A 27,466-nucleotide genomic window follows, 5' to 3' on the forward strand; every position below is an offset into this window, starting at 1 on the left:
GCAGCTAATGGTTCTATCAAATGAAACCCTAAGAAACAAAATTCTATTTTTTTTTTTCCCAGAGACATGAAAATCATTTGGGGCCAGTGGATCATAAGCCTTGGTCATTTTCTAAATTTCCATTTCCTCAAGTGATGATCTTTGTTTCATAGCCCCACAGATATTTCACATTAAGGTTTTAGCTTCCTTATACATTCATTGTCTGACGTAGTCTTAAATTTTTGTTTTTGATTATGAAAAATTTCATCAATACTATTTATTTACAAAAGATCGACTGAATTTACCTATGGAAACAAGAAATTACCAAGAATTCATACAGGTTAAAGTAAGTTCTTGTGTAGCTCACTGAGATATCTGAGGTTTAAAAGAGCATAAGTGAGAATGTTGTAATCAAATACAAAAAGGATGCCATCACTTAGAGATTACTACAATAACCACTTTCAAATGATTTTACAGTAGGAACTTTGATTTTACAAAATTTTATAAGCAGTTCTAAAGAATTAAATATTTTGAATGTGTTTATTATAGGAAAGTAATATTACAAAGTCCTGTTGCAGAAAAATAATGGGAGGAAAACTTTAAAAATCTTAATGTTTTGAATAGAAAGATTGTAACAAAAATGTGAACTTAAAACTGTGCCAAATTTAAAACCGTGTAATAATTAAACGTACAGTAGTAGCACAGTAGTAGTTTCTCCTTAATTTCCAACACAATTCTAGAAAGTTTTCAGTAATCCATCTAAGATTCAAAAGTCAAGTCATGAAACATCTACTCTTTATATTGTGCCTTTCTTCCATGAATAAAGCCCATTCTCCAACTGGTAGTTTTTCTAGTTTGTGGCCTATATGCTCTATTTACTTTAAGCCCTCAAATAAACTCAGTATTATTTGATATGATTGCATGTGTAAGACAACCATTACCTGATAAACTATCTGCTAAACAATTTTTACCTTACATATCTCAACAACAGTAAAAAATTAACCAGCCAAATAATTTTTTCTTTCCACTAACAATTCTTTACTGTCAATCTCTAACTATAGTTAGGGAAGGTTTCATATAATGCAAGGGTGCACTCTACATATCTGATATCTTGGACTAGAAATTGATGACTTGCCATGTGCCCAGTACTCTTTTAAATGCTTTTCTATGTTTTAACTTATTTAACTTTATAAACATTTCTTTAAAAAGCATGTTATCAGTAATGAAAATGGTCTATGTCCTACTCTATAAAGGCCAGCAGTTTACACTTCTCAGACTATCATCTTGGTCAAAGTTGTGATCTTACACCTATTTCAACAATGATATGATTCTATAAAATTTTTGAAATACCTCTTAGAATTTCTAAAAGCTTGGGGCGCATCTTTATGTACATTGTTAGTAATGGCAATGTTTAGCTTCAGAGAGAATGAGACTTTGGAAAGAATAAAAAGTCTTATCTAGCTAGGGAAGGGGATGGCATTTGAGATCAAGTTGGGTGATAACACTATGATGGGACTATAAAATAATATGCTTGATTTTCTTATGTCATTACCAATTTCTAAAGGCAATTTCAAAAGTCCCCAAAATGTTTTAATTGCAGTATTATTAAAATAAATATCTAGGTTTCCAAGTTATGCACATATCCATATAATTGTTCCCTAAATGTAGATGACTAAGAGTCACTTCACCTTTTTTATAAAATGGTTTATGCTTTATGTTAAGCATTCTGGAACATAAGCAAATAAAAATTGACTTAGTAAAATATCAACAGATATTCCTTTAAATTACAGATTTTTAAAGCTGAAAGGGATTTGTATGACTTTATAGTACTAACGTCTGCATTTTACAGATGAAACTAATTCCCTGAAAGGCATGTGCATTGCCAAAAAGACTTAGAAAATTAGTTGCAGAGTCAGGAATAAAGCCCAAGTCTTGTCTTCCACTTGGTTATTTATTTTTTTCACTACACTACTATCATTATCTGTGGTTTAAGAACAATACCATCGGGGAGAAATATTTTCACTCTTTCAAACAATGTAGAAATTACCTTCTAATCTAGTATTTGGTACTTGTTACTTACTGATCCAATAAGAAAAATATATTGCCAATTTACCAGTTAAAGGCTTTATCTGTAGCTTGGGATATTTTAGATCTCACCTAATAGATAAACCCTTTAATTGGTAAATTGTCAATTTAAATTTCTTTAAACTATGCTTAGAGTTGTAACACCCAGTGCTATAGAAACAAATAAGTTGTATTAAATCTAAATGCCATCAAAATAAAAGCAAACATATGCATGTATAATAATCCATTTATCCAAATGAATATAAAAAATAATCCTGATTCGAGGGAATTTTAACTTGAAAATAATAGACCATACACACTACTTGAACAGCTCATAAAATTTTAATTCAAATCACTTACAAGAAGTCAAAGTGCCCAATGAATAACAGATGTTTCTTAGAGATCAGTGAATGTATTTTTGGAATGATATCAGAGATGAGCATCTTTTATAACCATTTTTGATCAGATGTATAGTTTCATTCATAAAAACATAAAAAAGTCAAAATTCACAGAAAAAATTACTGTGCTCTAAGGAAACATATTTCAGTTGCAGTTATATATATGTGTGTTTGCTTATCAAATTTATATGTGAAGTTTTCTATCTTAATAATTGTATAACTAAGGCTTTATGCCAGAACTTACCACTTTTTTCCCCACAATGATGATGAAGCTAAATAGTTAGAATTGAAAATTTGGAGTACTTCATTTGACATTTTATATAAATTTGTTTATAACATGTTTGATTTTTAGCTTTAAGTATGCAGTTTACTAAGAGAATAAACTTTTCAAGACAGGTAATTTCTAAAAAAGTTTCAGACAGATTTGAGGTAAAATCTATGGTGAAACATGGCTGTGGTGTGCCTACATTAGCCTGCTATTATTAATCTTTATGTACCAGCATAAAAATAAATGGATGAAGAGAACTCCAAAATATGAATATTTATATGAAATTGGAAGTGCTATAGGAAACTCTAACTATCAGATTGATTAAACTGCACTTAGCTATGGAAGACTTATTTGAGGAAAATACTTTGTACGAATCACTTTATCAAAACTCAAAACTTACATTTCTGAACGTAAAATAGACTTTTAAAAATCTGATGACAATTAAAGTGAAACAATATATCCAAAATTTTTTGAAAGTACCCCACTTATCCAGTGCACAAATTATTACTTACAATAGAGTTTAACATAAGCATGATGAAATATTTTTACAGCTTGAGAGTTAAGTATTATTACCGAACACTAGGGACCACAGCTTTATTTTTAGAAGGAGACTGTTTAAAGTTCTTTATTTCCCTTTCATGAGTTTTCCTCAGTTCCAATTAATTTATCCAAGTTGTTTTTACATTACCATCCATGTTACTAATTTTATTTTCTTCAATAGGCATGATTCCATTCAACTTTGTATCTGTGCATGTCGTTTCAGCTTTCACTTCACTGACTGAATCCACTTCTTTCATAGTTGCAGTTTCAGAAATGTTTTCAGCTAAAATGCAATTTGAATTATTAGCCACTCTATTGCTTCTATCAGTTTCAACTAAGTCATTTTTTTCTTCATCTGTATCTACCGGATCATAAAGTTCAGGTGTAAAATAGATAGATTCATCTTCTTCGGTTTCAAAAGCTCTATTTGGAGTGGAACATTTAGCTTCTTCACCTTCTAGAGACAATTCAATGTCCGGATCCAGGGTTTCTTCACAGCAGAGTAGATGTTTGGAATCATTTTTGTTTGTAAGAGTAGCATCAGTCTTTGTTGATGAAATAATGGCTTCTGATTGAGAGCATGACCCAAATGATGTGTTTACTGTCAGATTTGAGGATTCACATTTATCAGTGAGTGGCAAAACAGTTTTACTTTCCATCTTTTCTGTTTTGAAACTGGAAGGACTAGAGGCACAATTCTCTGATGACCTGAGCGCAGGTGTTGCAGTCAGTATTTTACCGGTGAAATACTGTCCCAAAGAATTAAAGCTAGACCAGCTTACTCTGTCTGTTTGTTTGTTGAAAGTTGGGCTTGTGGATCTGGAAATCACAATTTCTTCTGTTTTCATTGCTTGGACAGATTCTTCTAAAAACACTGGATCATCTAAGAATACAAAAATTTAAGACCTTTAACTTTCTGATTATTAACATAATAATTGTTAGACTAAAATAATTATTTATTAGAAATAATAAAATAGCTCTATAGGATACATAACTTAGATCCTACAACCAGTAGTTGTGAACTTTTTTTTACCTTAGAACTTAAAGAAGAGGTTCATGCTTTAAAAAGGGCCTATTGGGGGAAAAAAAGAAGAAAGAGAGCTTAGTAAAAGAGGGAACAGGCTATAAAAAATTTGCCTTGAAAAACTGACCTAGACTAATTCTCTTATTTAATAAATAAGGAAACTGACAATTACAAGGCTAAATTATTTGCTCAAAGTTATAAAACCAGTTAGAAAGATCAGGACTAGAACTTAGTTTCCTGATTACCAGGATAATAGCCTTGAATTTACTATGATAATTATTTAGAAGTATATACTACTGGCCGGGTGTGTGGTGGCTCATGCCTACAATCCCAGCACTTTGGTCAGTCTGGGTGGGAGAATAGCTTGCAGTCAGGAGTTTAAGACCAGTCTGGGCAACATAGCAAGACTTCATCTCCACAAAAAATAAAAAAAATTATCCAGGCACTGCACACCTGTAGTCCCAGCTACTCAGAAGGCTGAGGCAGAAGGAACACTGGAGCCCAAGAGTTTGAGGTTGCTGGGAGCTAGGCTGATGCCACGGCACTCTAGCCCACGTGACAGAGCAAGGCTCTGTCTCAAAAAAAAAAAAAACAAACAAAAAAAAACAACTCAACCTGCAGGGATAGCTAGGCACGTATTCTTTTTTTCTATTATGACTCAAATAGGTTAAGTGACTTACTCATGATCACAAAGCTAATAAGTGACAAAAGTTTGTTCCCATTGGAAAACACCATGCAATTTCATTATTTTATAACATCTTATGTTACAACTAACATATTTAAGGAAATTAATCTATACCCAAATAAATATCATTTCACTAAATATAAGACTTCTCTATCAAATGTAAATGGGAAGAACTTTTCATACTTTTTTCCTTTCTGGAGATGATGCCACTTGGTAGAGATGGATTTTTAGTAATCATTTTAGGACACTGTGGTTCCTGGACAGACATTTTTGCTTCGTCGTCTTTAGTATTTTCTGGTGATAGATGACTTGATGCTTCCAATAAATAAGTCACAGTATTGTCCTTCAAACAGGTCACTTCAAGTATAGACTCATCATTCTGCCTACACTTTCTGTTCTTTTTGGATACATCAGTGACTTCTTGGTGCTTTCTGGAAAATTCAGCCAAGGACTCCAGTGCACTTTCAAAGGTTGAATGGTGCTGAATCTGCTGTCGTACCCATTTAGAAAGTCCTAAGGACAAAAGTAAATCCAGGGGAAATTCTGGTTATTCAGTTATTAAGATAGAGCTTACTTTTTATACAGAAATAATCTCATTTGCATTTTGAATGTACAGAATGGTTCTCAATATTTTTTCCTGCAATTTTACTTAATATGTATAATGTGTTCATATATCAGTAACATTTCTCTTCATATGCAGTGATTGTCACATAGAAGGAAGAGTCAGTGGGAGTAGGGTGAAGAGAGGGAAACATACTATTCTCTCATTAAGAATAACTGGTGAATATGGCAAATTAAAGTTCACCATAATTTCCCACAAAAGTTACTGACCTTTTTCATATAGGGAAACTAGAAGTTGTAAACAACACAATCTTCCACTCTAATATTCTGAATTTTACTCCTTTTGCAAAAATAAATTCAAGATTCCATTCTCAAAGGTTTTTTTGTTCTCGTCCTCTACCAAGTCTAAATACATCTTAAACTGTTCTGGAGGTGAAGGAAATGATACTGTCTTTTGGGCAAATCACATACCCTCTGGATTTTTATACAATTATGTTTAATATATAAGTAATCAAGTTGTAAGGGATATGGTTTGACCTATGACATATAAAAGCTACATAAAAATGAACCATATTAAGAGTTTAAGTGTTTTGTATTATGACAGCTCAAAATAAAATGCAAAATCAGATATTTGGAGTTTCACAAAATAAATATTCCTTGCTAACGCAATTAGTTTTAAAACTAATATTCCCTAGAGCAATTAGTTTTAAAAGTCACTGTGGCGGCTCACACCTGTAATCTCAGCACTTTGGGAGGCTGAGGTGGGAGGACTGCTTGAGGCCAAGAGTTTAAGACCAGCTTGGACAACATAGAGAGACCTGGTCTCTACAAAAAAATTTAAAAATTAGCTGGGCATGGTGACTAGTGATGGTAGTCCAAGCTACTCAGGAGGCTGAGGCGGGATCACCTGAGCTCAGGAGTTCGAGGCCACAGTGAGCTATGAGCATGCCACTGCACTTCGAGCCTGAGTGACACTTTGGGGGGGAAAAAAAAAAAAAAAGTTACGGTATTATAAGTTCTGATAAAACAGGGCTTCATGCAACTTGACTACTATAATTTCAAATACAGTCCTCTAGTTTGTTTGTTTGTTTTTTGTTTTTTTTCCTAAATAGAGTCTTGCCCTGTCACCTAGGTTGAAGTGCTGTGGCATCATCATAGCTCACTGCAACCTCAAACTCCTGGGCTCAAGCAATCCTCCTGCCTCAGCCTCCCAAGTAGCTTGGATTAGAGGAACACACCACCATGCCTGGCTAATTTCTCTATTTTTTGTAGAAACAAGGTCTCACTCTTACTCAGGCTGGTCTCAAACTCCTGACTCGAGGGATCCTCCCGCCTTGGCCTCCGAGAGTGCTACGATTACAGGTGTGAGCGGCGCACCTGGCTCTTTAGCTTTTTTTAAATGGAATTTTTCTATCAATTCTCTATTTGTGTTGTGCTAGTATTACCAAAATAAGAAACCATTTCACCCCTTATGAATCTTAGAAAAAAATAAATAAAAACTACCCAGAAATAATGGTAAATTTTAATTCAAAAAAATCTCAACAAATCTGAACTATGAACTATAAATTTAAGCTCTATATTTTAAAATAAAAAAATTGATAAGCGTTTCTCTTAAAGTTCTTTGTTTTCTTGGGGAAGATGATTATGTCAAAAAAACATGCAATTCTCTAAAATTAAAAAATTTTATTATTATAGTTACTTTTACATTTCAACCTTTTTATAATGAAAGAAAGCCTTTTCAGTGTAAAATATCATTGTTTGCTTTTGAAAACCTGAAAGAATGTGAGCTCCACCTGCTGACTAAATACCAACACTTAGCATTTTTGCCTTTAATTACTGTTTGATGTAAGCTACTGTGTGCTTTATATGAAAAGGGAAGATAAAATCAATAAAGCAGTATTTTTTTGCTTTAATCCAGATGGTTATGTTTTAATATCAAACCAAATACAGTAATTAGGCTCTGAAGTGGAAAAGGTAGAGTCTACACCCACAGACAGGTAATCTGAAACAAAATTTGGCATCTCTTGATTTTATAATGAATTTTTTAGCTTAAAGGTAATAATAAAGATGCAAGTGTATCCCATAGCTCTTTGATAACAAGTGGACTCCTAGTATTCACTCTGAAAGGACTGTGTCACTGCTGGATGAAACCATGGGCACACAATATTTATGGCTTTGAGTAGGCAAAAAATGACAATCTACTACCTGCATCAAAGTGGGTAAGAAAATTTGTGATACACTTTTGCCATAATCCCAACCTCAGAACAGTGCCATGTGATTGGGAGTTAACTCCAAGCTCCTAGCTTCTCCCTGGGGAGAAAAGAAGACTGGACTGTACGTCCAAAGTTCTGACTTTTTGGGGAACCTACCTCAGACACTTGCTTCTGTCTTGCCTCTCTTCAAGGACAGACATGACCCGGAAAACTCTCCATGCCCGGGGCCCATAAGAACAGAAGAGCTGGGCAGCATGCTGCTGCTCCAGAGGAACCACAGTACAGAAGACAGAGGCTGATACAACTTGATGACTGCTTCCTCAGGGTAAAGAAAACACTAGAGTATATATCTAACATTTTTGCTTTTCAAGGGGCTGCCCAAGGACCAGTTTCTGTCCCACTTGTCATGGAGCACTGGACCAGACCTGGCATACTCTATGGGCCTGGGACCAATGAGAACAAAAGAGCTGGACAGCGTGCTGCTGCTTTAGAGGCCCTATGATACAAGAGACAGATAGAAGGGTATAAGAGATTATGATGTCCAGGAAAAAAAACTGGCAAATACCTCTAATTAGAAATCTATACATACAAGTTTAGAGAAGACAGATCTACAGAAAAGGTTTGAGAGTCTCCGAGAATGCCTACCTGGGCTGACAGGAGAAGGTCAGTCCCTGTATGAAACCAGTCTGTAAACACGGCGAGATGTGGCTGCTTTTTCAAATGTATGGGTACCACACAAAGTTCCAAGGAACACAAAGAGACAAGGAAAAATAACCCTGTCAAAAGGAATAAGATCTCCAGAAAGCAACCCTAAAGAAATTGAGGTTTATGAATTATTTGACAATTTAAAATAACTGTCAAAAAAGATGCTCACGAGCTCAAGAAAACGATACAGGGGAAAAAGGTGAATTTTCAACAAAGATAGAATCCCAAGAAAACTAAACAGAAAATTAGGAGCTAAAAATGCAATAACTGAACTGAAAAAAATTCACTAGAAGGGTTGAACAACAGATTTAAGCAGAAGAAAGAGTCAGTAAACTTGAAGATAGGTCATTTGAAATCATCCAGAGAAGCAAAAAGAAAAAAAAAGTGAAGAAAGCCTAAGAGATTTATGGAACACCATCAAGTCAACCAATGTATGCATTCTGGTAGTTCTAGAAAGAGAAATGGGGAAAGGAACAGAAAGCTTATTTACAGAAATAATGATCAAATACTTACAACTTGGGGGGGAAAAATGACACCCAGATTCAAGAAGCTGAACAAACCCAACTATTTAATAGGATGAACCCATAAGTCCGTACCAAGATATATTATAATCAAATTATCAGAAGTCAAAGAAAAAATTGAATTTTAAAAACATCAAGAGAAAAGCAACTCATTATGCACAAGTGAACTCCCATAAGACTGTCAACAAATTTCTCAGGAGAAACCTTACAAGCCAGAAGGGAATAGGATGATATATTCAAAGTGCTGAAAGAAAAAAAACCCAAAACAAACAACAAAAACACCTGCCAACCAAGAATACTATATCAGGCAAAACTATCCATCAAAAATGAATAAGAAATAAAGGCTTTTCCAGATAAACAAAAGCTGAGGGACTTCATCATCACTAGACCTGCCTTACAAGGTATGCTAAAGAGAGTTTGCTATATAGCAATATGAAAGTATAAAGTTTGCTAGTAAAAGTAAACATACAGACAAATACAGAATACTTTAAAACAGTAACAGTGGTGCATAAATTACTTTTAATTTTGTACAGAAAAAAGTATAAAAAAGAAATGTTAATGGACACACACAATATAAAAAATGTAATTTGTGACTTCAATGACATAGGTGTGATGGGAGAAAAGTAAAGCATAGAGGTTTTTTTTGTTTTGTTTTTGGAGATAGGGTCTTGCTCTGTCACCCAGGCTGGAGTGCAATGGCCTGATCAGAGCTCACTGCAACCTTGAACTCTGGGCTCAAGCAATATTCCTGCCTCATCCTCCTGAGTAGCTTAGGACTAAGTTTTTTTTTTTTTTGGTGGTGTTTTTTTTTTGTGTTTTTGTTTTTGTTTTTTGAGACAAAGTCTCACTATGTTGCCCAGGCTGGTCTTAAACTCTTGGCTTCAAGCAGTCCTCTCACTTTGGCCGCCAAAGTGCTGGGACTACAGGCATGAGCCACAAGCCACCATATCCAGCCAAAAGTATAGAGTTTTTGTGTGTAGTTGAAGTTAACATGCTATCTGTTAAAAATAGATTGTTATAGCTCTAAGGTATTTTATGTAAGATTCATGTTACCACACACACAAAAAATACCTATAGAAGACACAAAAAAGAAAATGAGAAAGGAATCAAAGCATGTTACTTCAAAAAGTCAATAAAACACAAAGGAAGATAGCAAGTGAGGAAAAGAGGACTAAAAGAGCTGTAAGACAGACAAAACAATGCACATATGGCAACAGTAAATTCTTCCTTATCAATAAGTAGCTTAAATATAAATGGATTAAACTTCTTCTTTTACTCTGTTCAGGCTGCTATAACAAAATACCATAGACTGGGTAGCTTAAATAATAAAAATTTATTTATCATAGTTCTAGAGGCTGGGAAGTCGAAGATAAAGGCACTGACAGATTCAATTTCCATAATAGTAAAGACCTGGTTCATAGACTGCTGTTTTCTCAATCTCACATAGAGGAAAGGGACAGGAAAGCTCTCCCAGGCCTTTTATATGAGGACACTAATCCCATTCAGAAGGCTCTGCCCCCATGACCTACTCACCTCCCAAAGGACCCATGTCCTAATGCCATCACCTTGTGGTTGAGGATTTCAACATATGAATTTCGGAGGACATAACATTCACATCACAGTACTTTTTAATCAAAAGACAAAGAGTGGCTGAATGGATGAAAATCTGTTCCAACTGTATGCTGTATATAAGAGACTCTTTTTAGATTTAAGGATACACATAGGTTGAAAGTGAAAGGATAGAAAAGATATTCCTTGCAAAAGATAACCAGAAGAGCAGGAGTGGCTATACTTCTACCAGACAAAATAGACTTTAAGTCAAAAACTGTCACAAGAGATAAGAAGAATATTACATAATGATAAATAGGTTAATTCACCAGGAAAATATAACAATTATGAATAAATATATATACACCTAACATCAAAGCACCTAAATATATAAATAAAACATTGAACTGTAGGTAGAAACCAACAGCAACACAATAATAGTAGGAGATTTCAATACCCCATATTCAATAATGGATAGAACATTCAGGCAGAACATAATAAAGAAACAGAGGACTGAAAAACACTATATCTCTTCCTTATCCTGGGTCATGAAAACCAAAAAACAAAACATTATAGATCAAATGGACACCTAAGTGTTATATACAGAACATTCCCCGAAAAAGAAGCAGAATACACATTCTTCTCAAGCGTATAAAGAACACTTCCCAGGACAGATCACATGTTTGGTCACAAAAACAGTCTTAACAAATTTGAGAAGACTGAAGTCATACCGAGTATCTTTTCTAACCACAACAGAATGGAATTAAAATTAAACAGCAGAAAAAGAACTGGAGAATTCACAACCATGTAGAAATTAAGCAACACTCTCTTGAACAACCAATAAATCAGATAAGGAAGAAATCAAAAAGGATATAGAAAATATCTTGACACCAGTGAAAATAAAAACACAATGTACCAAAAGTAAGGGATGCAGCAAAAGTAGTACTAAGAGGAAAGTTTACAGTAGTAAATACCTACGTTAAAAAAGAAGAAAGATCTCAAATAACTCTACACGTCTAAAAAAAAAAAAGAACAAACTAAACCCAATATTAGCAGAAGGAAGGAAATGATAAAGAGTAGAGCAGAAATAAATAGAGAATGGAAAAATAACTAAATAATAAAAATAAGAGTTGGTGTTTTTGAAAAGATCAACAAACTTGATAAACCTTAAACTAGACTAAGAAAAAGATGACTCAGAATCAGAAATGAAAGAAGAGACATTACAATTGATGTTACAGAAATAAAAAGGATTATAAGACACTACTCTGAACAGTTATATGCCAGTAAATTGAATAACCTATTTATCCATTTCTTCAAATGGATAAATTCCTAGAAACATACAATCTACCAAAATCAAATCATGAAGAAACAGAAAATCTGAACAGACGTATAAGTAGTAAGGACACTTAATCAGTAATCAAAAACTTTCCAACAAAGAAAAGCCCAGTACTAGATGACTTCACTAGTGAGTTCTACCAATCATTAAAAGAAGAATCAATGCCAATCCTTCTTAAACTCTTCTAAACAACTGAAGAGTGAATACTTCCAAAACTCTTTTATCAGGCCAGTGTTTCCCTAATGGCAAAGCCAGAAAACAAACTACAGGGCCAGGCATGGTGGCTCATGTCTGTAATCCTACCACTCTGAGAGGTTGAGGCAGGAGGATCCCTTGAGGGTCATGAGTTCGAGACCAGCCTGAGAAAGAGTGAGACCCTGCCTCTACTAAAAATAGAAAAATTAGCCGGGTGTTGTGGTGCACACCTGTAGTCCCAGCCACTCAGGAGGGTGAGGCAGGAGGGTACCTTGAGCCCAGGTGTTTGAGGTTGCAGTGAGCAATGATGATGTCACTGCTCTCTAGCCCGGGTGACAGAGCAAGACTCTGTCTCAAAAACAAAGAAACAAACAAACAAATAAAAAAACTACAGACCAATATCCCTAGTGAATACAGATGAAAAAAACCCTCAACAAAATACCAGCAAACAGAATTCATCAACACATTAAAATGATCACATACTATATATCCTTGGATACAAGGATGGTTCAAAATATGAAAATCAATGTGATATACTACATTAGCAAAATAAAGGATAAAAATAATATCCTAATAGATACAGAAAAAGTATTTGACAAAATTCAATACCCTCTCATGATAAAAATTCTCAACAAACTAGTAGTAGAAGGATATTATCTCAACATAATAAACATTGTATGAAAAGCCCACAGGTGACATCATATGCAAGAGTTAAGAACTAAAAACTTTTCCTTTAAGATGAGAACAAGGCAAGGGATGTCCATTGTTGCTACTTCTTTTTAACACAGTGCTGGAAGTCCTGGCCAGAACTATTAGGCAAGAAAAAGAAATAAATCCAAATTGGACAGGAAGAGGTAAAATTATTTCCCTTCACAGATGACATGATCTTGTATGTAGAAAACCCTAAAGATTCCCCCAAACAAACCCTGTTAGAACTAATAAACAAATCCAGTAGACTCATAGGATTCAAAAATCACACAAAAATCAGTTGCATGTCTACACACTAACAACCAGAAAACAATTTAAGGAAAAATTCCATTTTCAATAGCATTAAAAAGAATAAAATACTTAGGAATAAAAATGTAACTGAAGAGGCAAAAAACTTGTACACTGAAAATTACAAAAATTACTGAAAAACATTAAAGATGACACAGATAAATAGAAATCGCATGTTCATGAATTGCAAGACTAAATATTGTTAAAATATCCATACTTCTGAAAGTGATCTACAGATTCAATACAATGGCTATCAAAATCCCAATAGCATTTTTTACAGAAATAGAAAAAAAAAATCCTAGAATTCATAAGGAGCCACAGAGAACAATAAACAGGCAAAACAATCTTGAGAAAAAAGATAAAAGCTGGTGGCATCATACTTCCTGATTTTAAAATATATTACAAAACTATAGTAATCAAAAAAGTACAGTATTGGCTAAAAAGACAAACATACACCAATGGAACAGAATAGAGAGCCCAGAAAGAAAACCGTACATACATGGTCAACTGATCTTCAACAAAGGTGTCAACAGGAGAAACAATGGGGAAAGGATAGTCTCATCAACAAACAGTGCTGGGAAAACAGGATATTCACATGCAGAGAAATGAAATTGAACTCCTATAGTACACCATATGTGAAAATTCACTCAAAATGGATTCAAGATTTACAATTATAAGAACTGAACAGTAAAGCTCCTAGAAGAAAACAGGGGGAAAAATTCATAATATTGGTCTTGGCAACAGTTTCTTGGATATGACACCAAAAGCACATGCAATAAAAGCAAAAATAGACAAGGGGACCACATTAAACTCAAAAGTTTCTGTATAGGAAAGTAAACAATCAGTACAGTGAAAATGCAACTTATGGAATGAGAGAAAATATTTGCAAACCACTTATCTGATAAGGGGTTAATCTCCAAAATATATAAGGAATTCATACACCTCAACAGCAAAAAACCAACAAACAGATAAGCCCAAGTAACCCAATTAAAAAATGGGCAAAGTACTTGAACAGACATTTCTCCAAAGACGATGTACAGATGGCCAACAGGTATATGAAAAGATACTCAGTTATCACTAATCAGAGAAATGCAAACCAAATCCACAATGAGATGCAATTATCATCTCATAGCTATTGTCAGTATCTGAAACAAAAAAAAAAAAAAAAAGAAAAGAAAAGAAAAAAGGAAAATAACAAGCATTAGGGAGGATGTGGAGAAACTGGAATGTCAAACAGTGCAGTTGCTATGGAGAATGGTATGGAGGTTCCTCGAAAAATTAAAACTTCAACTACCATACAATCCACCAATTCCACTCTTGGTATTTATTTTAAAAAACTGAAATCAGGATCTTCAAGAGATAACTGCACTCTCATGTTCACTGCAGCATTCTTCCCAATATCCAAGAGGTAGAAACAACATAAGTGTCTACTGACAGATAAATGGATAAAGAAAATATGGTATAGTGTATACATACAATAAAATATATTCATAAAATAATTATTCAGCTATAGAAAAGAAGGAAATCTTATCAGATACTAGAATATGGATGAATCTTGAGGACATTAGGCTAAGTGAAATGAGCCAGTCACAGAAGGAAAATACAGCATGATTCAACTTATATGAGGTATCTAAAATAGTCAAACTCAGAAACAGAAAGTAGGCCGGGCACGGTGGCTCACGCCTGTAATCCTAGCACTCTGGGAGGCCGAGGCGGGTGGATTGCTCAAGGTCAGGAGTTCGAGACCAGCCTGAGCGAGACCCCGTCTCTACTAAAAATAGAAAGACATTATATGGACAACTAAAAATCTATAGAAAAAATTAGCCGGGCATAGTGGCGCATGCCTGTAGTCCCAGCTACTCGGGAGGCTGAGGCAGTAGGATCGCTTAAGCCGAGGAGTTTGAGGTTGCTGTGAGCTAAGCTGACGCCACGGCACTCACTCTAGCCTGGGCAACAAAGTGAGACTCTGTCTCAACAAAAAAAAAAAAAAAAAAAAAAAAGAAACAAAGTACAGTGGTGGTTGCCAGCAGATGAGGGGAGGGGGAAATGGGGAATTGGGTGTTCAATGGCTTAAAATTTCAGTTATGCAAAATTAGAAAGTTCTAGAGATCTTTATAATATTGTGCTTATAGTTAACAATATTGTACTGTATACTTAAAAAGCTGTTAAGAAGATAGACTGCATATCATGTGTTTTTACCACAGCTTGTTACTAGTAGTTACTATAGATTTTACCGTAAGCCCAGCTGAGAATCTTACCAGATATATAGCGACTTGGGTTATTCCTGAAGCGATCATCCACCAGAATAAGAGCTCCCCAATCATTTTGGTGTCGAATACATCTAAAAAAAAAATAGGGGGAAAATCAAATAACTATAATGTTGAAAATAAAAGTCAGATTTCTAGTGGGACAGACAGAAATTTGAAAAACCCAGTGGTGTGTCAGATTTATTTCTTCCTTCCTTTCCTTCCCTCCCTTCCTTCTTTCTCTCTCTTTCTCTTCTTTCGAGACAGAATCTCACTATTGCCCCGGGTAGAGTGCAATGGTGTCATCATAGCTCACTGCAACCTCAAACCCCTGGGCTTAAGAGATCCTCTTGCCTCAGCCTCCCGAGTACTTGGACTATAGATGCGTGCCACGATGCCTGGCTAATTTTTCTATTTTTAGTAGAGACAGGGTCTCCTCCCTCTTGCTCAGGCTGGTCTCCAACTCCTGAGCTCAAGGAATCCTCCCACTTTGGCCTCCTAGAGTGCTAGGATTACAGGAGTGAGCCACCACGTCCAGACTATGTATTCCTTTAATCAATTGATTACTATGAAAAGTTATAGAAGCTACCCAGTACAATGTACCAAAAGAGCTTTATAAAAAATCCCCTAGTTCTCCCAACTACTGGCAACTTCTATCTAAAAATGTTATATGCATTTTATTTTGAAATCAAGAAAATTATAGAAAATATTTTCCAAGACCTTCTTACTTAGCTACAAAGACCATTTTTTACCTTAAGTATTATTAACAATTGTGTATTTTATGTAGACATCCTTTTTACTAGTTTGATTAGAGTTTTTATCATGAGTGAACACATAATTTTGTCAAAAATATTTTAAAATCAATTGATACAATCATGTAGTTTTTCTTCTTTCAACTGTTAATATAGGAAATCACACGGGTTCATTTTCAAATATTGAACCAGTCGTGTATTCCTAGGTTAAATCATGTGTGGTCACGGTTCATTATTCTTTCAAGATTGGATTCAATTTACTAGTATTTAAAAAATATTTTTATTTTAAAATAATTAAAAAAATTTAAAGTATACAATTCAATAGTTTTTAGTGCATTTATAAGGTTGTACAACCTATAGCATTATCCATTCCAAAAAGAAACCTGTGCCCGTGAGCAGTCACTCCAAACATTGCCTGTGGCAACAACTAATATACTCTCTCCCTAAACATTTTCCTATTCTGGACATTTCATTTAACTGGAATTATATTAATAAAATATGTAGCATTTTGTATCTGGCTTATTTTACTTAGTGGGATGTTTTCAAGATTCACTCATATCATGTATCAGTACTTCATTCATAAGTTAACCGACAACTGCATTGTTTCCACTTTTTGACTATTATTTATAACGCTGCCAGGATATTTTCCAATTTCTCTTGTGACTTCTTCTTTAACCCACTGGTTGTTTAAAGAGTGTGTGTTTGAATTTCCACATATTTGTGAGTTTTTCTTTTCTCTTCTGTTACTGATTTCTAGTTTCATTGTTTGTGGTTAAAAAGATACTTTTAATGATTTCAACCTTACAAAATTTATGAAAACTTATTTTACGGCCTAACATATGGTCTATCCTAAAGAATATGCCATGTTAACTGGTGAGGAATGTATATTCTGCTGTTGTTGAATGAAGTGTGCTATAGATGTCTGCTAGGTTTGTTTGGAGTTGTTGGTTTAGTTTTGCTCAACAGTTCTACTTTCTGTTGATTTCATATAAAGAATATCTCTTCATTGATATTCTCTAATTGGTGAGGCAAGACACGATTCCGATAATTTCCTATAGTTCGTTTGACATAGTTTCCTTAGTTGTTGAACATATTTAAACTAGCTTTATTTGCTAAGTGAAATGTCTGGGCTTCCTCAGGACAGTTTCTATGGATTATTTTTCCCCCTAGTATACGGATATACTTATTTCTTTCTTTGCCTGTATAATAATTTTTGTTGAAAACAGTACTTTTTTGGGTTTTTTTTTGGAGACATGGTCTCCCTCTGTTGCCTAGGCTAGAGTCTAGTGGGCGTGATCATAGCTCACTATAACCTTGAACTCCTGGGCTCATGTGATCCTCCTGCCTCAGCCTCCTGAGTAGATGAGACTACAGGCATGCACCACTAGGCCCAGCTAATTTCTTTTAAAATTATTTGTAAAGACAGGGTCTTGCTATGTTGCCCAGGCTGGTCTTGAACTCCTAACCTGAAGCAATCCTCCTGCCTTGGCCTCCCACAGTGCTGGGATTTACAGGTGTGAACCACCATGCCTGGCCCAAAACAGTACACTTTAAATATAATGTGGCAAGTCTAGAAATCAGGTTATTCTCCCTCCTTGAGGTTTTTTGTTGTTGTGACTTTTCTGAAATAATTCTGTAAAGTCTGTATTCTGTCATGTGTAGCCACTGAAGACTGCTTGGTTAGCTTAGCAGTCCTGCTAATAAGACAGATTTCTTTAAATGTCTAGGACCAAAGTATCTTCCATTCTTTGCCAGGAGGCTCTGCACATGTGTTGGGGCACACTTTAAACCCTCAGCAAGGCAGGTAACAACTGTGCCACAGTCTTCACTTTCTGTTTCAGCAGAGGATCAAGGTGATAGCTTAGGGCCACCTTAGGTCTTTCCCTAGCATGTGTACATCCCTGGTCATGAGCATAGTCTTTCTTAGACACATGCATGTCCCCCCTAAAATTCCAGGAATATGTGAGAACTTTCAAAGCCCCCTATGGACATCTCATTTCTCAGCTTTTCTATTTAATTTTTTTTCTTAGCTAGCCTCTTAATTGCCGCTAATGTCATTCATTGTTTCAGACAGCTATAAAGTTAAACAATTGCCCGGGTGAGTTCTGAGTCAGGTCAAATAAAGATAGCCTTGTGAGCGGGGTCTTCCAGGGGACAGGTAATATAATGTCAATTCTCTGGGAATGCACTACAGCCCCATTTTTCCCCTTCATGACTGTCAGGTTGCTGGCTTTCATCATGATTTCAGGCTATTGGTTTATAAGGGTACTGTGAACTTGGAGAGAGGGGGATGGGAATAGGGCAAGTTAAAATTCCACGAAGCTCAGGGTTTGTAATGAGATTCAGTCATTTTTCATAAATAAAGGGTTTCTGGAAATGGTGTAACCTTTGGTTAATATCTAGAGTTTTGATAAAGTTGATTGTAACTGCTTTTGCCTATTTTCTCATTGCTTTTAGAATTTTCAGAAGTCTGCCAGTTTTGAGGACCTCATCCAATTTGCTAATACTTGAAGAACATCTTCAGCAATATCAGAGCGATATTGGTCTATAGTTTTCTTTTGTTTTTGTACAGTCTTTACCTGGTTTTAATAGCTGGCCTCATAAAATAAATTGGAAAGATTCCATCTTCTATATTCTAGAAGTGATCATGTAGAATTGGTGCTATTAATATTTCTTCTTTAAATGTTTGGTAATATTTGCTAGTGAACCCATCTGTGTGGAGAATTTTTTCAGAAGGCTTTTAACTATAATTTGATTTCTTTGATAGAGGACTACTCACCTATTTCATCTTGGGGTGAGTTTTGGTATTTTGTGGGTTTTGAGGAATTATCCATTTCATCTGAGTTTTCCAATGTATATGTATAGAATTATTCACAATATCCTCATATTATCCTTTTAATGTCCATAGAATCTGTAGTAACATCACTTCTTTTATTAATCATATTAGTAATTGTGGCTTCTCTTTTTTTGGTCAATTTTGCTATAGGTTTATCAACTTTATTGATCTTTTCAAAGGGCCTGATTTTAGTTTAGTTGGTTTCCTTTGTTGTTTTGTTTTCAATTTCATTGATTTATGCTTGTTTTTATCATTTCCCTTTTTTCTGTTTGCTTTACATTTATTTTGCTCTTCTTTTTCTAGCTGCTTAAGGTAGAAACTCAGATCATTGGTGTGAGATCTTCTCTTCTAAAATAAGCATTTGATGATATAAATTTCCTTCTGAGCACTGCTTTTGCTGGAGCCCGAAAGTTTTGATGTATTTTCATTTTTGATCAGTTCAAAATATTTTCTAACTTTACTTGAGACTTCCTATCTATGCATTAATTAGAGGTATCCTGATTAATTTCTAAGTATTTGAATATTGTTCTGTTATTGATTTCTAGTTTAATTGTTTAATTTTATTATGATCAGAGATCATACTTAGTATGACTTTTTAATGGTCAGTCAGGCACAACGACGATGGTCTACACTGGAACTATTCTATGTGCACTTGAAATAATGTTTACTGTCCTATTGTTAAGTGGAGTGCTCTGTAATGTCAGTTCAATCCTGTTGGTTAATAATGTTATTCAAGTCTTCTATATCTTTATTAGTTTGTCTACCAGTTCTTAGTAGAGAAGAGGAATTACTAAGAGAGGAATTTTGAAGTGTTCAGGTATAATTGTGGATTTGTCTATTTCTCTCTTCAGATCTGTCAGTTTTTGCTTCATGTGTTTTGAAACCCTGTTTTTAGGTGCATGCACATTTAGGATTGCTATGTCTTCTTGGTGAATTGGCCCTTTTATCATTATGTAATGTCCCTTTTTATCCCTATTAATTTTATTTGCTCTGAATTCTACTTGATCTGAGATTAACATAGTTACTACAGCTAGTTCATTGGTATTTTGAATTGCAAGTCAAAAATTTCCCTAAAAACTCTGAAGATACATTTCTCTTTTAGCCTCAATATTGCTTTTCAGAAGTCTGCTGCAATTGTGATTCCCTATCTTCTGTATGACACCTGTTGTTTTTGTCTCTGGAAGATTTTAACACCTTTTTGTTATCCAGGTACTTGGAAACTGCATGGTGAGATGCATTTTGATCTGGGAAATTTCAGTTTTATTTTCCAAGCTCTATTCAGCATTTAAAAATTGTTGGTATCATGTTAATTTCTAAGAAATTTTCCTTTTTTTTTTTGTTCTTGTTTCACGGAGGCAATATTCTACCTCTTTATGCATATTACTGATACTGTATTTTTTTTTAAATATTTCTACTATACAGGAGTTGGCAACAGCACACAGAGCAAATGTGGCCCATGTCTTATTTTTGTACAGCCTGCAGGGTAGGAATGGTGTTTACATTTTTAAGGGGGTTAAGGAAAAAACAAAGAATATGTAACAGACTGTATGTGGCTTGCAAAGCCTAAAATATATACAATCGTCCCCCCTTATCTGTAATTTCACTTGCTGTGGTTTCAGTTACCATGGTCAACCTTAGTCTGAAAATATTAAATAGAAAATTCCAGAAATAAACAACTCATACGTTTTAAATTGCATGCTGTTCTGAGTAGTGTAATAAAATCTCACGCCGTCCCACTCAGGACGTTAATCGTCCCTTTGTCCAGCATATGCATACTGTACATACTTTCTGCCCATTAGTCACTTAGTAGCCATCCCAGTTATCAGATCAAAAAAACATAGTATATATAAGGTTCAGTACTATTCCATGATTTCAGGCATCCACTGGGGTTCATGGAATATATACCCTGCAGATAAGGGGGGACTACTGAACTGTATGGCTCTTTATAGAAAAAGTTGGCCAATCCTTATTCCATTTTATTGTACTGTTTCTGTTTTCTCTTGGTTCTTCAGCTTTGTTTTTGTATTGTTGGAATTGGTTTGCAATTCTGGTGAAGACTCTGTACTTAAGAGTAAGGTACTACAACACTGACTGGCAGCTCTGTAAGTATGGGTAGGGCTTATAGGCTGGGAGGTTTTGCTGTAGAGTAATTTGGTAGGAATAGGGCCAGTTTGTAGACTTTTTTTTTTTTTTGGAGTGGTCAGTTTCCCTAGAGGAATACTACATAAGACTGATGATTATCCTACTTAAAGCTGAGAAGAAAAAGGGGATGGAGTTCTCACATTCAGTACATAGAACCCATATACACAATATGTATGTATTAACCCCTATCTTTAATACAACCTTAGGCTGTGCCTGGTGTTGAAAAATACAGAGATTCTCTAGTTCAACCTTTCCAAAAGTAAACCTCAATAGGGGAAGGTGCTAATTGCTTCTTACACTAACTTGCAACCAATCCTCCTGTTTTTAACCTTACTTTTATTGATACTTTAGAGTATCCCAAGGGGGGCTTTTCCATGTATGAATCTGGAGGTTCTTATTGACTTTCATCACTATAAATTTATTTATTTATTAAAAAATTAAAAAAAAAATTTTTTTTTGAGACAGGGTCTCACTTTGTTGCCAAGGCTGGAATGTAGTGGGGAGATCATAGCTCACTGCAACCTCTGACTCCTGGGCTCAAGAGATCTTCCTGGCTCAGCCTCTCAAGTAGCTAGGACTCAGGCATGTACCACCATACCCAGCTAATTTTTCTTAAAAAAAAAAAAATCTTTTGTGGAGATGGGAGTCTGGCCTCAGGTGATCATCCTGCCTTGGGCTCCCAAAGTGCTGAGATTACAGGCAAGTGCTATTGTGCCTGGCCATCGCTGTAGATTTAAATTTGATCTTTGTCTTGCCTACTAGGTCATTTAGTAATTCAGTTCTTTTCCAGCACTGAAAATTTGTTGACAACTCTTGGCTGCCATTGTCTCCTCTCTCACTCTTTGTAACTTTGTAGGTTTGACATTTTTATTCCTTTACTATCATAGGATTTTGAGGGGGTGAAGAGTAACATAAATGTTCACTTTTTCTATAGACTTTAAAAGCCAAAACTTTATAGGGCAATCTTTTTTGATATCAAAATAATCCATAGGTTCTCCAAGGTAACAGACCATAATATTGGGCAGGATAGGAAGAAGATGAATATTGTCTATACTATAGAAGAATGTTGAAAATCAATGGAAAGTCAGGGTGCCTTTCTATTTTGGTTGGTTCCAGTATGATTTATGTGTAAAGTGTCCTATGGTAGAAAGGTATTTAAGTTAACACAACAGAGAAAAAGATTTCACCGTTTCTTTTTTCCATTGTTTTCATACTGCCTTGCTCAAATGAATTATGCCCACTTGACACAAAGATTTTAAGTAAAGCAGACTAGTTAGGAAACTCAGTACAGTTGTAACCTGGTTGCAAAACCATCTGGTATGTTTCTAAAGGCTATTATTATATTTCATGGACTTATATTAGTTCAAATACTCTAACAGTCCCATGTGGGCTTAAAAAAAAGTAACATAAAATTCAATTGGTTTCTGCTTACTTTAGATCTTCTAGATGTATCCCTTATAAGAAGAGTGCCTCAGAGTATAAGCACCTTTTCTGTCAATCAACACGATGAGTTTTATGAAATGATATAAAACATTCACTTGATCTTTCTTTAAATTTTAAAAAAATTTATTGATTGGTTTTCAAAAGGGTAAGTTCCTTTGTAACAAATTGCTACTTGATATTATTTCATTGAAAAATCAGTAAAATGATAGCTGGGCTCTCCATTTTAAAAAAAACTAATAAAATACTAGACATACAGTATTATATATCATTACTACAAATGCATAATTTTTATGATATTCTACAAAAGCATGTTTTGAAGCTCTAAAAGCTCTCTGGGCAACGTGGTATAGTGGGAAAAAGCACTGAAACTCACTAATTCAAGCATTTGTTAAGAATCTATGTCTGAAACTGACACACGGTTGATGAACACATGTTCAGGGAAGAAAAAAGATATGTAAACAGGCTATTATAATACAATAAGATATATGCTATAATCAGATAACATATAAAATGCTATGTTTACTAAGGTTTAAATAACTCTAGTTGGAGAAATTTAAAAAGTCCTCATGAAAGACGTCACTTTCAACTACGTTTTGATTGCTAAATTTGCCAAATGAATTGTATGGTAACTTATTGCTAAGGCAGACAGTCATGAAAGAATATGGTATGTTTAATAGTGAGATGTTTATGTTTAACAGTGAAAAATTTAGTGGATGGAGGTAGGACATAACAATGAAAAAGCAGGTCTTGCAGTTTTCGAAGTAGGTGAGACCAAGAGGTAAAAGGCCAGTTAGTAGCTATGTGATCTTAGAAAAGTAATTTAATCTCTTACAATCAAATGAAACATGGACTACTATTGAAAGTGATCAAATGAGATAATGTATGTGGAAAAGTTTATAAATGACAAAGTAGGATATGAATATAACTTATTTCATATGGTTTCTTGAAATTCAAGGTATTGCTTATATTAATGGGAAAAAAATCAATTGAGGTAAGAATATTTTTCTGAAATTGAGTAAAACGACTAAAAGTCAAGAATTTCAAATATATATTCAAGCTCCCCCAGAAACTATTAGCTGAACATTAAAATTGAAACAAAACAGGTCAATCAGCAGGGAGAGACAAAGCAAGCAGATGAAATCCTTCAATAACAACTTGCAGTGCAACTTGTTTCCAAGTAAAATGGGATTTCTAGGCAGAAAAGGGCAGCAGGATGTCAGTAGCTTAGCCATAGAACTGAATCACTCAGATTGAAGGAAAACACCTGCAGAATACCATTCTGAAATGATGGGGAAGGGAGTGAGTGATGTGTTCTGGGACTTAAATTCCAGTTGTAGTCCTACGCTATCAGTTATATATATGTAAATCTGATCTGCTAATGTGCAAATCAGCTAATGTAACTTGAGAAAAATCTAAATTCTGGATTTGGCTAGGTCAGATTATTATTAGCTGCAGGACTTCGGTTGAACTGCAAATATGTCAAATGTCCATGTTTTTGTGATTTTACTCGTTTCTTTTCTTTCCTTTTGTTTTCTTTTTTTTTCCCGAGACAGGGTCTCACTCCATTACCTGGGCTACAGTGCAGTGGCATCACCATAGCTCACTGCAACCTCAAACTCCTGGGCTCAAGTTATCCTCCTGCCTCAAACTCTATAGTAGATGGGAATACAGGCACAAGCTACCACACTTGGCTAATTTTTCTATTTTTGTCTCACTACATTACTCAGGATGGTCTCGAACTGCTGGCCTCAAGTGATCCTCCTGCCTCAGCTTCCCACAGTGCTGGGATTACAGACGTGAGTCACCATGCCTGGCCTTAACCTGTTTCTTTTATATGAATTATCCAAATGCCTTACAGCCTCACTAGGTAAATAATTATTACATGGTTAAGCTAATTACGGTTTCACAAATAGAGAATATAGTATCTTAAATTAAGTTGTACAAAAACTAATTAGTGTTTATAAATTGAATGTTGATGTCCTACAATAAGAAATCATGATACAGTCATGTGCTGCATATTTCAGTCCATGATGGACCACATATATGACAGTGATCCCATAAAACTATAACAGAGAACAGAGCTGAAAAATCCCTACTGCCTAGTGATGTCTTAGCCTTCCTAATGTTGTAGCGCGACACATTACTCATGTGTTTCTGATAACGCTGGTATAAACAAACCTGTGCTGCCAGACATATAAAAGTACAGCACATACAATTATGTACAATACTTAATACTTGATAACAATAATAAATGACTATGTTGCTGGTTTATGTATTTCTTACACAGTAATTCTTATCGTTATTTTAGAGTGTATTCCTTCTACTTGTAAAAAAAAAAAAAAAAAAAAAATTAACTATAAAACAGCCTCAGGCAGGTCCTTCAGGAGGTATTCCAGAAGGTGTCATTACCATAGGAGAGGACAACTGTGTACATATTATGTATTGCCCTTGAAGACTTTCCAACGGAACAAGATGTGGAGGGTGGAAGACAGTGATACTGATGATCCTGACCCTCTGTAGGCCTAGCCTAATGTGTGTTTGTGTCTTAATTTTAACACAAAAGTTAAAAAAGAAAATTTAGGAAAAAGGTTATAGAATAAGGATATAAAGAAAGAAAATATTTTTGTAGAGCTGCACAATGTGCTTGTGTTTTAAGCTAAGTGTTACTTGATAAACTTATTTTTATAACTTCTTGATTCTTTTATAGTAACAAAGTTACAAGAAACTAAGGGTAATTTATTCAAGAAAAACATTTGAAAATAAATTTAAAGTCTACAGTAGTGTACCATAATGTCCTAGGCCTTCACATGGACTCACTACTCACTCACTCACCCAGAGCAACTTCCTTTCCTGTAAGCTCCATTTATGGTAAATGCCATAACAAGTGTACTATTTTTTATATACCACATATTTATACTTTATTATTTTTACTGTTCCCTTTCTATGTTTGGATATGTTTAGAGACACAAATACTTACCATTGTATTATAATTACCTGTAGTATTCAGTACAGTAACATGCTGAACCAGGTCTATAGCCTAGGAGCAAAAGGCTATGCTATATAACCTAGGTATGCAGTAGGCTATACCAACGAGGTTTGTTTAAGTACACTTTATGATGTTCACACAACAACAAAATTGCCTAACACCCCATTTCTCAGAATATATCCATGTGACTATATAAAATGATGATTTAAAAACTAGTAAAAACACAAGTCTTAATGGGTAATTCTTCAAAAATGGAGTAATATGATTAAATGTTATTTAGTTGGTGTTAATTCTTTAGTACCATGACCATGCTTGTTTTAACCCTCCTTGAATGATTTACTAAATGCTTTACTACCCATTTCTACTTCTCAAAAAAGTAACTATTTTATCTTTCTTTAATTAATCAATATCCTTCAGTTTCAAGGTTATCAGTCAACATTATCACCATACATAGAAGGACACAGCGAAGTACAGATTGCAATCACATTGTTATCTAAACTTTAGAAATGACATTAAGATGGAAATGGTATTTTTTTTCCTGCTAGATGTCCTCTTTACATAGAAGCTGAATAAAAAATTATGCAGTTACAAGATCTCACATGGCAGTGTAAGAGATTTGGTTTGTATTTGATAAAAGTAAAAGATACACGGATTCTACACATTTTCAATTACTGAAAATGTACTTTGTAAATGGAATACCTCTTCACAACTAGTATATTAATTTTATTCCCTGAACATATTGGGGGCGGAAGGAAAAGGTTGTTTATCTATAAAATCATCACTTTGATGTTAACAAAACTTTTTTGATTTGGTGGTGAGCTTCCTTTAATAAATATTTACAGAGCCACCTTTGTGTGCCATTCATTATTTGACCATACAATTTCATTAAACTTTAGCAGATTGCAAGTTTTGTTTTGGGTCTAGTTTATTTATTCTTCTCAACTTCTGCATGTGACATCACTGAAAATAGATCAGTTCCTGGGGCTCCAGTTAAATAAAATTTTACCAAATTTATTATAAAGAGTAAAGTAGCAAGACTAGCTCTCTATATATCCCTGGTCACAGATAATATTACAGTAACATTATATTAAATTTCACTCTACTTACCTACCCAGGGCTTGGTTTAAGGCTCTATATGCTTGAATTTCATACCACTGACGGCCAGGTAAAAGACCTCTCAATTTTGAATGGTGGTCATTGTATTGTCGCTTTAGTTCAACCTGATAATTTAAAAATGTAGATAATTAAAGCTCATTTTATATATCATACTAACTTCTAACAGTCTGAATATATTTTGTTTTTCCGTACTGATTTTTCTCCATTTCATTTAAAATAGTTTTATTCATCCTTACATTCCTTAAATTCTCTCATGCATATAATTAGCTGTGTGATGTCAGTTTTATGGAGATATAATTCATATACAGTAAGTTTCACACACTTTCAGTGCACAAGTAGATGAGTTTTGAGAAATGTATAGTCACAGAACCACAATCATAATATAGAACATTTTCATCACCCCGGAAAGTTCCCTCCTATTCCCTTTCAGTCAATTTCCTTCCTCCACTGCTGGCTCTAGTAGCCACTGATCTGTTTTACCTGTTATAGGATTTCATGTAAATGTTATCATACAGTATGTAATCATTTGTGTCTGTCTTTTTCATTAAGCATGCTTTTGGAATTCAGCCCTGTTGAAATGCATATGAGTTCATGCTTTAATGTTTGTAAGATCTGGTAAGCTCTACTTTTTAATTGGGATGTTTAGACCATTTACATTTAATGTAGTTATTGTTATCACTGAGTTTAAGGCTACCATCTCAATATCTTTTTTATCTTTTGGATCAACTGTCTTTTTTCCCCACTAATGCTTTCATTTTATTTCCACTGTTGGATTATCATCTCTATGTCCTTTATTCTGTGTCATTATTCTAGGTGAGGGAAAAATGCAGGTTCCCCAACACATAACAGAAACACTGTGCTAGCCAGGAGTGCTCAGCAAAATTGTTACAAAGTAGATTAAACAGGTACCAA

The 27,466-nt window shown here is 34.6% G+C and overlaps 1 protein-coding gene across 1 annotated transcript in view; it reads right to left on the minus strand.

The window, feature by feature from the left end:
- Positions 1-3,368: 3,368 nt before the first annotated feature.
- Positions 3,369-27,466, minus strand: part of BRIP1 (BRCA1 interacting DNA helicase 1) — a 144,005-nt gene continuing 119,907 nt past the window's right edge. The window contains exons 16-19 of the mRNA XM_069481082.1: positions 26,546-26,658; positions 15,292-15,374; positions 5,142-5,471; positions 3,369-4,132 (exon numbers count right to left, since the gene is read on the minus strand). Of these exons, the coding sequence (XP_069337183.1) occupies positions 3,369-4,132; positions 5,142-5,471; positions 15,292-15,374; positions 26,546-26,658 (1,290 nt within the window). The remainder of the gene's footprint in view (positions 4,133-5,141; positions 5,472-15,291; positions 15,375-26,545; positions 26,659-27,466) is intronic.

Source organism: Eulemur rufifrons, chromosome 9 (assembly GCF_041146395.1).
Source record: "Eulemur rufifrons isolate Redbay chromosome 9, OSU_ERuf_1, whole genome shotgun sequence".
Taxonomy (NCBI): domain Eukaryota; kingdom Metazoa; phylum Chordata; class Mammalia; order Primates; family Lemuridae; genus Eulemur; species Eulemur rufifrons.